This window comes from Clarias gariepinus, chromosome 12, assembly GCF_024256425.1.
Source record: "Clarias gariepinus isolate MV-2021 ecotype Netherlands chromosome 12, CGAR_prim_01v2, whole genome shotgun sequence".
NCBI lineage: Eukaryota > Metazoa > Chordata > Actinopteri > Siluriformes > Clariidae > Clarias > Clarias gariepinus.
In genome coordinates this window covers 26,345,001-26,361,597 of record NC_071111.1, presented here as the reverse complement: position 1 = coordinate 26,361,597, position 16,597 = coordinate 26,345,001, and the positions used below count along the sequence as shown (strand labels likewise).

The window sequence follows — 16,597 nt, the reverse complement described above, 5'->3', positions numbered from 1 at the left end:
GTAACACAGCATTTCAGAATAAGAACATCATACCAACAGTAAAATATGGTGGTGGTAGTGTGATGGTCTGGGGTTGTTTTGCTGCTTCAGGACCTGGAAGGCTTGCTGTGATAGATGGAACCATGAATTCTACTGTCTACCAAAAAATCCTGAAGGAGAATGTCCGGCCATCTGTTCGTCAACTCAAGCTGAAGCGATCTTGGGTGCTGCAGCAGGACAATGACCCAAAACACACCAGCAAATCCACCTCTGAATGGCTGAAGAAAAACAAAATGAAAACTTTGGAGTGGCCTAGTCAAAGTCCCGACCTGAATCCTATTAAGATGTTGTGGCATGATCTTCATGCTAGAAAACCCTCAAATAAAGCTGAATTACAACAATTCTGCAAAGATGAGTGGGCCAAAATTCCTCCAGAGTGCTGTAAAAGACTCATTGCAAGTTATCGCAAACGCTTGATTGCAGTTATTGCTGCTAAGGGTGGCCCAACCAGTTATTAGGTTCAGGGGGCAATTACTTTTTCACACAGGGCCATGTAGGTTTGGATTTTTTTTCTCCCTAAATATTAAAAACCATCATTTAAAAACTGCATTTTGTGTTTACTTGTGTTATCTTTGACTAATAGTTAAATGCGTTTGATGATCAGAAACATTTTGTGTGACAAACATGCAAAAGAATAAGAAATCAGGAAGGGGGCAAATAGTTTTTCACACCACTGTATATATATATATATATATATATATATATAAAACTAATTATATATCTAGTGGAACTTTGGATTGCAAGTAATTTGGTGCAAGTAATTTGGTAATTTCGAGCGTTTTACAAATCGAGATAATTTTTTTAAGTGCCCCTATTATGCCATTTTAAAGGTTGTTAATATTGCTTTATGAGTCTCTTAAATCATGTATGCAACATGTATGCAACATCAAAAAACACTTTAGTTTTCTCCAAAAATAGATTTAATTTTACCCCATTCTAAATGATTCGTAAACGACTCGTGTGAAGCAGTTCGAAGATTCAGTCTGTCTAAACCCCTCTTTTCCATGAGCCCTCACTGCTGTGATTGGTCAGATGGCGCGGTCCTTTTTGATTGGTCTACCGCTACAGCGTGTGTCGGAAAACGAAACGCCCATTACCATAACTGAACGACAGCTCTGGAGACCTGTCAATACATAGAAAAGATGGCCTCGACTTTACCCTATCAATTCGAGCCAGAGTCTGACAGTGAAATGGTTGAAGACATTTCGTGGTAACGTTAATTGTAAGATGGCAGGCAAGTTGTTCGCGACGTAGAACGTGGGCAAACATTATGCAAATATGTTACTTAGTGACTTAGATCCGTAACAGAAAAAGATTCGAATTGCTAACGACTTATTTAGGCGAATGTGAGCCAACTCTTTTTTTTTATATACAAAAACTTCATTTATCGCGCACTGTCAGTGTCACAACTTTGCAGATAGTTTATGTTCACATACAGCTACATGACACACTGCATAAAAGATCATATTTGAAAAAGCATAATAGTTGCACTTTAAACAAATTTAAACTTAATTACTAAACGAGCGAAGGCTTGATATACAAGTAGTAGGCATGCGCTTTGTCTGTTGGGCGTCACATGATCACAACTGACACAATGGCTCTTCTCTCGTGCGCGCTGCGGGATTATGGACAATCATCTTCCACATTGTGACCATGTGTGTGTGTGCACATAAAGCAAAAGGGTGATTCCATCTCAAATCAACCAGTGGGTGCAGCCACATAATAACAGATTTGGCAGATTTTTTTCACCAATTGTTGGTATTGGCATGAAAATAAAACCCCCAATTTTTAAAAAATGTTTTAAAAAATGGCAGCCATCTTGATTTTTGGCCTTGACGAACTTCGAGACGTGACACGCCCCTTTTTAAAATCCTCTTTTCCTTGATAACTCACTTGCTATATGTCATATGGAGATAAAACTTGGTGTATTTATGTAATTTTTCATGTAGATTCTGCAAAAGACCTTTTTGGCGGGTACCCCTTTTCGACCCCCCAGAACCCAAGGTCTGCATGTATATATGTTACTCAAAAAAATAGAGGTTAATTCACATCATCTCATCTTAAAAATAAATAAAAACCAGGGGTGTGTTATGCCGTTTTACAGGACTCATCAAACATTAAATGTCCAGGTTTTGCAAATGTTTTACGATTTAATACACATTTTATACAGTACACAGAGAATGTACATGGATCATGGATCTACACAATAGGCCTTATCTACCAGTAAATGTGTCATTTTATGGTGGTACATGTAAGATACAGTGGTGTGAAAAACTATTTGCCCCCTTCCTGATTTCTTATTCTTTTGCATGTTTGTCACACAAAATGTTTCTGATCATAAAAACACATTTAACTATTAGTCAAAGATAACACAAGTAAACACAAAATGCAGTTTTTAAATGATGGTTTTTATTATTTAGGGAGAAAAAAAATCCAAAGCTACATGGCCCTGTGTGAAAAAGTAATTGCCCCCTGAACCTAATAACTGGTTGGGCCACCTTAGCAGCAATAACTGCAATCAAGCGTTTGGGATAACTTGCAACGAGTCTTTTACAGCGCTCTGGAGGAATTTTGGCCCACTCATCTTTGCAGAATTGTTGTAATTCAGCTTTATTTGAGGGTTTTCTAGCATGAACTGCCTTTTTAAGGTCATGCCACAACATCTCAATAGGATTCAGGTCAGGACTTAGACTAGGCCACTCCAAAGTCTTCATTTTGTTTTTCTTCAGCCATTCAGAGGTGGATTTGCTGATGTGTTTTGGGTCATTGTCCTGCTGCAGCACCCAAGATCGCTTCAGCTTGAGTTGACGAACAGATGGCCAGGCATTCTCCCCTTAGGAATTTTTTGGTAGACAGTAGTATTCATGGTTCCATCTATCACAGCAAGCCTTCCAGGTCCTGAAGCAGCAAAACAACCCCAGACCATCACACTACCACCACCATATTTTACTGTTGGTATGATGTTCTTTTTCTGAAATGCTGTGTTACTTTTACGCCAGATGTAACGGGACACGCACCTTCCAAAAAGTTCAACTTTTGTCTCGTCGGTCCACAAGGTATTTTCCCAAAAGTCTTGGCAATCATTAAGATGTTTTTTAGCAAAATTGAGATGAGCCTTAATGTTCTTTTTGCTTAAAAGTGGTTTGCGCCTTGGAAATCTGCCATGCAGGCCGTTTTTGCCCAGTCTCTTTCTTATGGTGGAGTCGTAAACACTGACCTTAATTGAGGCAAGTGAGGCCTGCAGTTCTTTAGATGTTGTCCTGGGGTCTTTTGTGGCCTCTCGGATAAGTTGTCTCTGCGCTCTTGGTGGTAATATTGGTCGGCCGGCCACTCCTGGGAAGGTTCACCACTGTTCCATGTTTTTGCCATTTGTGGATAATGGCTCTCACTGTGGTTCACTAAAGCTTTAGAAATGGCTTTATAACCTTTACCAGACTGATAGATCTCAATTACTTTTGTTCTCATTTGTTTCTGAATTTCTTTGAATCTTGGCATGATGTCTAGCTTTTGAGGTGCTTTTGGTCTACTTCTCTGTGTCAGGTAGCTCCTATTTAAGTGATTTCTTGATTGAAACAGGTGTGGCAGTAATCAGGCCTGGGGGTGACTACAGAAATTGAACTCAGGTGTGATAAAACACAGTTAAGTTATTTTTTAACCAGGGGGGCAATCACTTTTTCACACAGGGCCATGTAGATTTGGAGTTTTTTTTCTCCCTTAATAACGTAAACCTTCATTTAAAAACTGCATTTTGTGTTCAATTATGTTATCTTTGACTAATAGTTAACGGTTTTTGATGAGCAGAAACATTTAAGTGTGACAAACATGCAAAAGAATAAGAAATCAGGAAGGGGGCAAATAGTTTTTCACACCACTGTACATGTATCACTGTCAAACAGTATCCTGTAATTGAACCATTTAGGTTCATACTGATCAGAAAGTTAAATCAGGGTTGTGTAACTATGCTTGTATTACTCGACCTCAGTGCAGCTTTTGACACCGTTGATCACGCTATTCTTCTTCACAGATTAGAAAATGTAGTAGAAATTAAGGGTACAGCCCTCTCCTGGCTCAGATCCTATCTGACCCATCGTTATCAGTATGTAGACTTAAATGGTGATTATTCTGCATGTTCTCTAGTGGAGTTTGGCGTTCCGCAGGGTTCAGTTTTAGGTCCACTGCTTTTTTCCCTTTACATGCTTCCTTTGGGCAACATAATCCGTAAGCATGGTATTAGTTTTCATTGTTATGCTGACGATACACAGTTATATGTCTCAGCAAAACCTGATGAGAAAAAACAGCTTACTAAAATTGAGCAATGTGTGCAGGACATAAGAAATTGGATGCTAATTAACTTCCTTCTGCTAAATCCGGATAAGACAGAAGTTCTAGTCATAGGACCGCATACAGCTAGGAGTAAAATTTTAGATCACACCGTAACTTTAGATGGCCTTTCTGTTTCATCAAATGCAACAGTGAAAGACCTTGGTGTGATTATTGATTCCAGCCTTTCATTTAAAGCTCATGTAGATAATATTACCAAGATAGCATTCTTTTACCTCAGAAATATTGCCAGGATAAGAAATTTATTGTCGCTAAACGATGCAGAAAAACTAGTTCATGCTTTTATCACCTCTAGGTTGGACTATTGTAATGCCTTACTGTCTGGTTGTTCAGCTAGAAGCATAAATAAGCTTCAGCTAGTCCAGAATGCAGCAGCGAGAGTCCTCACTAGAACCAGAAGATATGAGCACATCACCCCTATCTTATCTTCACTGCATTGGCTCCCTGTGAAATTTCGCATTGATTTTAAAATACTACTCTTGACATATAAAGCATTAAATGGTCTCGCGCCGCAGTACCTGAGCGAACTGCTAGTGTCTTACGATCCGCCACGCCTACTTCGATCAAAGGATGCAGGCTGCTTGTCAGTACCGCGTATTATGAAAAATACAGCTGGGGGCAGAGCTTTTTCTTACAAAGCCCCAAAATTATGAAATAGTCTTCCAAATAGTATTCGGGACTCAGACACAGTCTCAGTGTTTAAGTCCAGGCTAAAAACCTATTTATTTAGCCAAGCATTTTTATAAATAGATTTGCCATAGGTAAAGGAGCAGATCTGGGGGACTCATGGACGTAGAGTATTATCCATTTCCTGAGCTGCCAGTGATCCAGACTCCCTCTGCCCTCCGGACCTGTCTGACCCATCCTGGTGCCCCGCTTCTGGCTAAAGATCTCGTCACATGGATGCCCCGTGTGTCTCTCTGGGATGTGTCTGGTGTCTCGGAATGATTCTCTCTACCTAGAAAATGGTTCTGGCATTGACTGGTGTTGGCAACTGTTTCTCTGGGGACTTGACAGTTTGATAGTTCAGGACTGGAACTTCTTACAAGTCTACCTGGGTCTTCAATAACTACCTGGACTCCATATTAACATCAATTAACATCAGCTATTATAGCTGAACTGACTCAAACCCTACACACTGTATAAATGCAGATCATTTACTGCTTTCTGTTTCACCCAAATGAGGATGGGTTCCCTGTTGAGTCTGGTTTCTCTCAAGGTTTCTTCCTATTACCATCTCAGGGAGTTTTTCCTTGCCACTGTCGCCCTCGGCTTGCTCACCAGGGACAAACTGACCATTTTGATTCATACAAATTTACATTTCATACAAACTTAAATAATTCTCTTGACTGTGTAAAGCTGCTTTGCGGCAATGAAAATTGTTAAAAGCGCTATACAAATAAAATTGAATTGAATTGAATTTAATTGAATTATCTTTATGGTATATTTGAAAATGCTGATTTAGACCCAGATGACACTTTTCAGTTCAAGCAGTGGAATCATGAAAGCAATGGCAAAATTTCTGACATGTCTTTTTATCAGTTTCTGATTTCATTATGACTTTGTAAAAAATGTGACTCCTGCACAGCTCATCACTGTACAGCCATGGCCCAAGCTGCTTATTTAAAAGAACTGAAAGAGAAACTTCCCATTGGAGAGGAGGCTGTTATCCTCATGGATTTTGCCGAAAACTATTCTTTCATTTGTCAGGATGCTGTTCAAGGTTTTCATTAGGATGCATCCCAGGTGACTCTGCATCCCTTCGTGGTTTACTATAGGGATGATAGTGAAAACGATGGTTCACTAAGTTGCAAAAGTTTTTGTGTTGTCAGTAATGAAAAGGAACACAATGCTATTGTTGTTCACAAGTTTATTGAGGTTTTCATGAATCCACTGAAAGTTCTTCTACCAAATTTAAATCATGTGCATTACTTCTCAGATGGTGCAGCCAGCCAGTACAAGAATAATAAAAATTGTACAAATTTGGCTCACCATGTTGATGACTTTGGCCTTAGTGCTGCCTGGAATTTTTTTGCTACCAGTCATGGGAAGAGTCCTTGTGACGGGATAGGTGGTACTGTTAAACGACTTGTTAGGCTTGCCTCTCTACAAGCGCCAGTGCAGGATCAGATTTTGACTACAGACAGGTTCTACGACTGGTGCAAGGATAACATTTTAGGAATTTAATTAGTGTGAAGCGATTAAAGACCATGGCCAAAAAATCAATGGGAGACTGGTGTCTGCAAAGACTATTCCAGGCACTCGTAGTCACCATAGAATTGTGCCGACCAAAGATGGATTCTTAATGTTCAGACTCTCTGCTGATAGAATGTCATTCAAAAGGAACCATCAGTCCAAACAGTCACTTTATCTGAACTTAAACCTGAACAATATGCTGCAGTAGACTATGATGACAAGTGGTACATTGTTTGTATTGACCAAAGATCTGATGAAAATCAGGACATTTTTGTCAGGTTTATGCATCGCGGGGCATTTGGGAACAATCTGTTTTGGCCAGAAAGCAAAAAAGAATGCTGGATTCCATTCATCCATATATTGACGTTAGTTTCTGTTCCTGCTGTCTCAGGTGGAATGGGACGACAATACAGATTGCCAGCTGTGGATATCAAGAACGTTGAAGCATGCTTTGAAAACTTTCAGGCAAAGATGACTAAAACCAAATAGTGGTCAAGCATTTGTGGAGGCATTTCCTAGCAAAATGACTTTGGTAGCTACAAAGTGCATGCTTTTCCTAGTTGATATTATTTGTGTCACTGCAACTTGACAGGTCTTCTTTATGTACATGTACCCTTTTGGTCTTATTCCAGGAACTAATTTTGTGGGCTTTTTTCATTCAGAATCAGATACCCAGGGTGATGAAACAAAAACTGTGATTGATGATTTTTGCTACCAGACCCTTTAGTCTAAAATGTCCTTTTAGTGTAGAGAGATGAATAACTTCATTATCAGTCTTTGACTAGATATGCATTACAGAAGAAGTTGAGATAACTTTCACTTTGAAACGAGCAGATTTTATGAGTATGCATTAAGTATTTTACAGATATTGCTGTACATTTCTGTGTCAAATCATAAAATGTTGTAAAACCTGGACAATTAATTTTTTTTATGATTTCTATAAATATAGAATATTTCTATTCTATTTAATCATACATTTTTTATGATTTCTATGTTTTTATTTATTTTTAAAATGAGGTGATGTGAAGTAACCCCTATTTTTTGAGTAACATATATACATGCAGACCTTGGGTTCTGGGGGGTCGAAAAGGGGTACCCCCAAAAAAAGAAATTTTCAGAAATATCCCCATAACCACAAGAGATAGCCAAATTCTGATTGCAGAATTCTTCAGAATTTTTGAGAACGTTTCGCAAGCACGACTGGAGCAGGACGTTTCTCAGTGGTAAGTGTCCTATGTTAACAAGAGTGTGATAACGTTAATTGTAAGATGGCAGGCAAGTTGTTCGTAGAACGTGGGCGGACATTATGCAAATATTACATAAATACAGTTTTATCTCCATATGACATATAGCAAGTGAGTTATTAAGGAAAAGAGTATTTCAAAAATGGGCGTGTCACACCTCGAAGCACGTCAAGGCCAAAAATTAAGATGGCTGCCATTTTTTAACTAGCAGGAGTTGGGACAAAAAAATTGGGGTTTTTTTTGTTTTCATGCCAATACCAACAATTGGTGAAAAAATAAGCAAAATCTGAAAAGTGATGGTGGAAAATTTCTCATCAACTGGTTGATTTAAGAGGGAATTACTCAAAAGCAAGTCTCATGAAGAAGTGATTCCATTAGTCTGTGCATGCGTGTAAGTGTCATTAAAGAAGCTCCTTGTTAAAGAAGTTTCCAGACGGAGTAGTAGTGTGTGTGTGTGTTTGTGTTTTGTATAAAATATTTTTATATGAATATATTTAGACTGAGAAACGAATTGTCAGAGTTTCTATCATGTTTTATGGGGAAAATCACTTTGATATACGAGTGTTTCAATATACAGTATATATATATATATATATATATATATATATATATAAGCACCCTTCTGGAATGAATTTGGTCGCAACCCAAGGTTTAACAATATACAAAGGGCTTAAAGATCTGGGTACAGCATGAACAGGGACAGTATTCTACATTCCACAGTACAAGATAACAGCTAAGGAAAGAACAACTGACCAACTATCATAATATACAGCAGTTAAAAATAGTGCCAGAATTATACCAGAAGGGTGTAAGGACCTCTTTCCTATGAGTACCAGTACATCAAATAAAAATTCCAATAATATAAAATATGGAAAGAAAGATGGTATGAAGTAGAAGCAGGCAGAAATTTGCACAAAATTTAGAAGTAAATAAAAAGAAGGAAAGTATGGGGCAGACACAGAAGGAGGAAATCATTTTAGCATGATTAAACACAGTCTTAGTAAAATAATAATAATAAATAAACAAATACAGAACTGACGAATGTGAATAATTGGAGGCAAATGGTGACAGTAACACAAATACTGATAAACTGCAATAAATACGACAAGGAAAGACAGGATCTCAGAGAAACCAAGGAAGAAGCTGGTCTAGAAATGACAACGGAAAGTACAATGGAACCTTGGATTGCAAGTAACGCGGTTTGTATTTTTGGGAGAACAGATTATGTTATCCCTTTATAAGCTGTTTTGTTATGACCAGTAGTTTGTTTAGCTTTCTGTGCGAGACAAATTATTGCTTTCTGAAAAATTATTTTAAAAAAAAAAACACTCCATGTTGAAGATCATTAAATAAATACTGTACAGTATATGGTTCTTTACCTTTAGTTGAATTTACTGTCAGCTAAAGTCACTAAGGTTTTTTCCGCACATCATCTAAGCTTTTCACTGAATATCATACAGTCTACTATATTATCATACTTTATGGTTGAGTATGTAATAAAATTTTTATTTGATTTACGTGCTGGGGGCATAGTTGGTCGATGAGGCATTCTGTGTGTGTTCGAAGTTGTTAAGCAGATCTATTTTGGTAAACAACATCGATATGCCAGAACAAAACTGCTGCATTGAACAAAGCCAAGGGTGAAAACCTGTGACAGGCGTGTGGCCAAATTTTTTTTACTCCTCGCTCACTCCAAAGGAGGAGACATCCTCTTCTGCAGAGTTCATTCGGGGTCCAGAGTCCAGAGTACAACGGTGAGAGTTTGAAGGCGGGGGTAAGCCTCAGAGCATAACATTGTGTGGAAAACACTCAAGGTGAAAGCGGCATGCAGGTCGAGTGATGCCATGCTCCAAGGACTGCAAAAGCAAGTAAACTAACCGCTGTAATTTGATCACCACATAGGAAAGGGAGGCCAAAGAATTGTGCACGCTGCCATGGCACTTTCATCTACAGCAAGCACCAGCTTTCACAATTCAGCTGCCAACAAGAAAAAAGGCACTGTGTTCACCATTAAGGTCCCCGTTCCCAGTCGGGGTAAGCCACCCATACGTCAGAAGTCACAAGGGTTCACACCGAAGCTGCCCCAATGGATGGCTTAGCAGGGCCAGCTCACCGCATCAGTGAATGGGTGTACTGTAAGCTGCGTTAAATGCCTGCAGGAGCTACTTCCCAGGAGAATCCACTCTGCTCCTCTAAAGCTGCCAAATGGACCATTCTTCACAGATAATTTGCATGTGAGCGTGGCAATTGTTATGAAGCCAGTCTGAGCACATAATACCACCCTTTCACCTGTCTAAGCCCCTTTTATCTGAGTGCCGCAATCGCATCTGTTCGAGCTTGTTGGATAAAGGAGAGTGGGCTGCGTGCCGCTATGTCCCCTATTTGAGCTCATTTTGCAAAGTCCCCAAAGGTGGGTGGATTGAGCACCACCAACGCACATATCAGAGCACACAGCACAAATGCGGATGGACCAAACATCGTCTACTCATGCTAATGCACCCGTTTGAGCTGACGGTACAAAGGCATACAGACTGAAAACCGCCAAAACCCTTCAGAGCTCATGGCACAAAGGCAGATGCATGGAACACTGTTGATGCATATGCGTAAAGAGTAAATGTAATGTAAGAAGGGCGAAGCCCGGCACCCTGGGAACTTCAAAGGCAGAAGTGCTGAATGCCAGCGTTTTGGCGCCGTGTTGTTATGTCACAGCCTTATTCTAAAATGGATTAAATTATTTTTTTTCCTCAGAATTCTACACACTCCCATAATGACAACATGAAAAAAGTTTACTTGAGATTTTTTGCAAATTTTTAAAAAATTAAAAAAATTGAGAAAGCACATGTACATAAGTATTTACAGCCTTTGCCATGAAGTTCAAAATTGAGCTCAGGCGCATCCTGTTGTCCCTGATCATCCTTGAGATGTTTTTGCAGCTTAATTGGAGTTCACCTATGATAAATTCAGTTGATTGGACATGATTTGGAAAGGCACACACCTGTCTATATAAGGTCCCACAGTTGACAGTTCATGTCAGAGCACAAACCAAGCATGAAGTCACAGGAATTGTCTCTAGACCTCCGAGACAGGATTGTTTCGAGGCACAAATCTGGGGAAGGTTACAGGAAAATTTCTGCTGCTTTGAAAGTCTCATTGAGCACAGTGGCCTCCATCATCCGTAAGTGGAAGAAGTTCGAAACCACCAGGTCTCTTCCTAGGCCGGCCATATAAACTGAATAGTCGCATCAGACCTAAGAATTTTGTTTCTCATGGTCTGAGAGTCCTTCAAATGCCTTTTGGCAATCTCCAGGCGGGCAGCCATGTGCCTTTTACTAAGGAGTGTCTTCCGTCTGGCCACTCTACCATATAGGCCTGATTTATGGATTTCTGCAGAGATGGTTGTCTCATAACGGCTAACTCTTTTGAGATATAAAAATACAATGTCTATACAATACAATGTCTTTAGATCACATCAACCTGGTTTGGTGGCAATCGTATAAATTCCCTAGGAGGAGTATATTAAAATCCATCGGCCTCCAGTTGAGTTGAGCCCAGGACATGCAGGACGAAAGTTGTTTGGCTAAATAAACTCTAAATGTGTACCGAGTTTCCTAAAAACAAGAGGGTCCTGCACACCCTATAGTGCTTGGGCCCTAACTAACAAGTCGTCCTCATCTCTGTGTCACTCTCAACACACTGTTGTCAGAAATCACCATGGCAACCAACATTAAAATCAAATAATGTGGCACTTTCCCAAAAAGCAATGCAGTATAAAAACAATGTGATGTAACTCCATATTCGAATATACAGTGAGCATGCACTGTAATATTCTCTTATACACACACTCTTTATTTATGACAAAATGTGAAATAATACAAGACTATGTTAACCCTTGCAGGTGGTTTGGGGCCCTAAAAAAGTTCTGACATTTGTGTATTTTTCAGTTACTTTTAAACATATATAGACTTCTGTCATTTATATATATATACAGTGAGGTCAATAAGTATTTGATTACCCTGTGATTTGATCACCCTGTGATTCTCTTACTTAGAAATCATGGAGGGGTCTACAATTTTCATCATAGGTGTATTTCCACTGTGAGAGACAGAATCTAAAATGAAAAATCCGGAAATCACATTGTATGATTTTATAAATTACTGTGTCAAATAGGTATTTAATCACTTGCTTATCAGCCAGATTTCTGACAAAATAACAGGTCTTTGATGGTCAAAAATCTGGCTAATAAGCAAGTGATCAAATTGTTAAAAAAATCATACAATGTGATTTCCGGATTTTTCTTTTTAGATTCTGTCTCTCGCAGTGGAAATGCACCTACAGTATGCTGAAAATTGTAGACCCCTCCATGATTTCTAAGTAAGAGAACTTGCAAAATCACAGGGTGATCAAATACTTATTGACCTCACTGTATATACTGTATAGGGAGCACTGTGAAGTACACTTTGGAATCGAACGCAACTCGGGGCGCGGAAAGTTCAATAAATTGCATGCCGACGGGTGTGGTTGTGATGGATATTTTGAGCGACAAAAATGAAACACATTTTATTTCAATGTTACAGGATCACCATAAGCTTTAAATTCTGAAGTACATTGGAAAAAGCTAACGAACTAAAATCAAATAAATTTTAATTAAATACTCATTATTTATTTTCCTAAGCGTACACAGGTGTGTTGCCGACCCCTGCTACAGACGATAAATGGAACATCAAAACACTGACCTTCGCAAAGTACACGCTCCTGTGAGTAAAATCCCAAACAGATACCAAACCTTTGAGACAGTGATGATGCTAACATGATTAGCATGTTGCTAGCACTTTGGTAACAATATTAACATATTGCTAGCATGATGCTAATATGATTAGCATGGTCTAGCATGTTGCTAATATGATTAGCATGTTGCTAGCATAATGCTAATATGCTTAGCATGTTGTTAGCATTATGCTAAATATATTAGCATGTTGCTAGAATTGTGATAAATATATTAGCATGTTGCTAGCAATAGCATTAGCATTTCACTAACATGATGCTAGCATGATTGCTAGCATGACTCCAACGATTTGCTACGGCAAGTACCATTTACATTTTGCTTAGAAAATGTACCTCTCTAGTTATTATTATTATTTTATTATTATTAGGATTTTTATTAGTTGTATTTTTGCATGAAAAGCAGATTATACATGAACAGAAATAAAAATATATTTATTTATATATATCTAAAATAAAATGAAGCATAATTTTATTATTGTTTTGTTATTAGTATTGGTAATATTATTTTATTGTTTACTCTCTTTCAGTTATGTTACAACCTCCAAAATGCTAACCCTGTGCAAGGGTGTGCAGACAGTGACAGACAGGCACCAGACCAGAGTGAATCAGATCACAGATCACAGATGAATTGACAGTTAGTGGGTGCTCTCTGTGCATCCATGGACAGAAAGGTCCACAGAATAGAATACACCATTGTTCTCTCAGAAACCACTGTGCCTGATCTAAGATTCAAAAAGCTGGACTTTAATAACAACAGAGCGGTTGATAAAGCACTTTAGAGAATAACTGCAGCAGCAGTAAGATACAGCAAGCCAACTCCACTGCCAGGTGGCAAAGAGGGAGAAGAGGCCCACCAAGAAGAGCCACAAGCTCTTCTACTGTTTGGAGGTTCTTTGAAGAACAAGCCACTGAAGGCACTACAAAACAACATCAGTCTCTGCAGAGAGAATCTTCTCCAAAACATGGCAGATAATAACAGAGAAAAGAAACAGGATCAACCCCTTAAAGCTCAGGCACTTGGTCTTTCTCAATGCTAATCTTCACTAAAGACTAGTTAAAACTGTCACCTGAATGCTGCTTTTTTCATTTTAGTTTACACATTTCTTTTATATTTTGTCGTGTGATTGTCTAAGCTTGTTTCATTGTAATTAGTTTATTATTATAATTAGTTTATAAATAAAATACATAAAATCAGAAATTGCACCTTTTTGTCTAACTGAGATGGGTCTTTGTTTTTGTACTTCTTGTGTAATTTTTTAAATACTGTATATGTTTTTCAGGTGAAAAACAACACTGTAACACTGTACACCTGCTTTTGGTGAGTAAGTGTCAGGGATGATACCAGAGATTCTCCTTTTGCTGCTGCTAAGACCAAAATAAATGCCCTTGGATTTCCATCCAGGAAGCTCTGAAATTTAGGGTTTCTTATTAACTACTGGCACAAGTGTTTGCAACACCTCATTTGCAACACCCCTGACACATACACACACATTTACACACACATACTGTACAGTGTGCAGTACCTGCTGTGTGACAGTTACATTAAAACCGCCATCTCTCACACACACTACAGTATGTTTATGACTCATACACTCTCTGCTCATACAGTACATTCTCTTAATTTCACCGCTCCTACATGAACAGCATGACTGTTGCATTTTACATAATATTGCGTGCAATATGATGTATTCTCTTTTAATCAGGTTTGATTGGTCTGCTGAATATAAAAAATACTGATATATTTATTTTGCCCCAGAGTTTTGTGCTACATAGACACATGGCTGGTGTGTAAGGTTGGCTCTATTTTTTATTTTTTTTTTTGAGTGAATTTTTTAAATGTCAGTTGTACAAACTGAAAAAAATATAGTCACGTGCATCTGTTGTTTCACTTTAACAGTGCAACACTAAAATGTACAGAGCTTGAGCTATGCAGGGTGAGGTTTGTGGTTAGCGTTAGACAAATGGCTGGGCATGCAGCGTGGGGACATCATGTGTGTTTTTGAAAAATGCCCTTATTTCCAGAATCTCACTCCAAGCTTTTTTGAAAAGTTGGTAGCTGTAGTTACATAGCTGTTCTGTGTTAAATACCAGGTAAAATATTAAGCTCATAAGAAACAGTCCCATGGTATGTGAATGAGCATCACATAGAGACAGCGATGAGGAGTCACAGTTTTTTCTTCAACCACCAATGTATGAAATTCATAACAGGCAACAGAGCAGAAAAAAAAATCATGCATTTACCAACAGACATCATAACATTCAAGTATCACCAAAGCATTGTTTATGCTTAGTTACAAAAATTGCACACTGGCTAACAGGACATGATCAGATCACAATTTTAATTTTAAATTATTTATTAAAATAGTTGGTTTTTATTATTGCATTTATTTTTCAATTAGAATTTTTACTTATTAAAAATAAAATTTTCTAAATAAACAATAATATTTTGGGGGTGCTATGACTATAATCCTAGTAGTAGCTACAGCACCCCAAACCCCTACAAGACAACACACATAGTTACTGTGACTTTCAAAGAGATGATTTTACCTCAGACTTTCCACTTTACTGTGAGGATTCTCCAGTACAGCAGAGAGAGTCTTTACTCCTGAGTCTCCTAGTTTACTGTAGGACAGATCCAGTGTTTTCACAGTCAGATGCAGTTCTCTCAGATTGGAGGTTTCTGAGTTGAGTGCTGAGACCAGAGCTGAACAACTGTTTACTCCAACTTTATCACACCTGATACTGAAGGAAATAAAATAATACATAATGAAATAAAGTTAGAGCAAATAATCAAACAAATCCTCAAATCTTGAAATCTTACTGTAGCTTCTTATTTTACAAATATTCAAACATCACGTATACAATAAGGCTCAAAGGGACAAAACTTGCAGTTTATATTTTGGCACTAAACTGCTCCTAACGTCAATTCTACTATTTTTATTTTATTTAAGGATAAAGTTTAATTCAATTATATTTAAAAGGATTTTTATTTTAAACAATAGGGACAACCTAAGCAATTTTTATTTAATAATGTACAGTGTTAAACTATTAATGCATTCTGGTTTTAGACATTAAAATAACACAGCTGTGTATACAGTTGAACAGTTTGACAGTAAAATAAGATCAAACCATTTTACCAGTTCTGAGAAAAATATATTTTGTGAATTGTTTTTTTGAATGACAAATATATTGAACACAAAAAATTACTAGTATTAATAATAACATATTATTAAAATTATTAATAGTAATGATAGTTTCTTCTTGTATCTAAAATATTTTGATTGGTGTGGGTGGGGCCACTGAGGAAGTCGATACGGACCCTACATGTTCTTAAACATGTGTATGTCACTGTGTACAGTATGTGTATGTGACAAAATTTTTATTTGTTCTTAAACAGTCTCGGGTTTAATAAAGGAGAGACCCCTCCTGATTGTGTATTTTGGATGTGGAGGGAGGTTGATAAAGTACAACACTTATGGTGGAAATGAGGGTGGGGATGAGGGGGAATGAAGTGGAGGTAATGAAGGGGGTGTTTATTAGATAATGGTAAATTCAGAAAATAAATATCTAGAATTTTATTTAGGAATCAGACTGATAGTAGCAAAAGTCTTATCAATACGGTGCTATGAATTGGCATCAAAAGCCAATATAGCATAGTACTATGCCATACAAGTTCAATAACAGCAGCATGGAGTTCATTGTTGTCATGTGTGTGTGCCTGTGTGTGTTCAAGGCTATTAATTGTATTATCTGAAACAACTAATCTAAATGCACTTTCTCCAGTCTCTGATTGGTCAATCAGAGCAAGCACAGGGCTGCTAGGTTAAAAACGGTGGGTGCATACAAGAATGTGTGCAAAAGTCACTGTTTGATCAATTTTGGACATTCACATGGGTCTCATGGGGCAGGATGTATGCCCCCAAATGCTTTACCTTCCCCACTAATGCCAAATATCCTTTCTTCACCTAGAGCTAGCACATCCATATACTGTAGGC

At 38.0% G+C, this 16,597-nt stretch overlaps 1 protein-coding gene across 2 annotated transcripts in view; it reads right to left on the bottom strand.

Moving 5' to 3' along the window:
• The window catches only part of LOC128533814 (protein NLRC3-like), a 46,108-nt gene that overhangs the window by 19,355 nt on the left and 10,156 nt on the right, over window positions 1-16,597 (bottom strand). For both annotated transcript variants that reach the window (XM_053508076.1, XM_053508075.1), the window contains one exon: window positions 15,150-15,344. In XM_053508076.1, coding sequence (XP_053364051.1) covers window positions 15,150-15,344 — 195 coding nt within the window. The remainder of the gene's footprint in view (window positions 1-15,149; window positions 15,345-16,597) is intronic.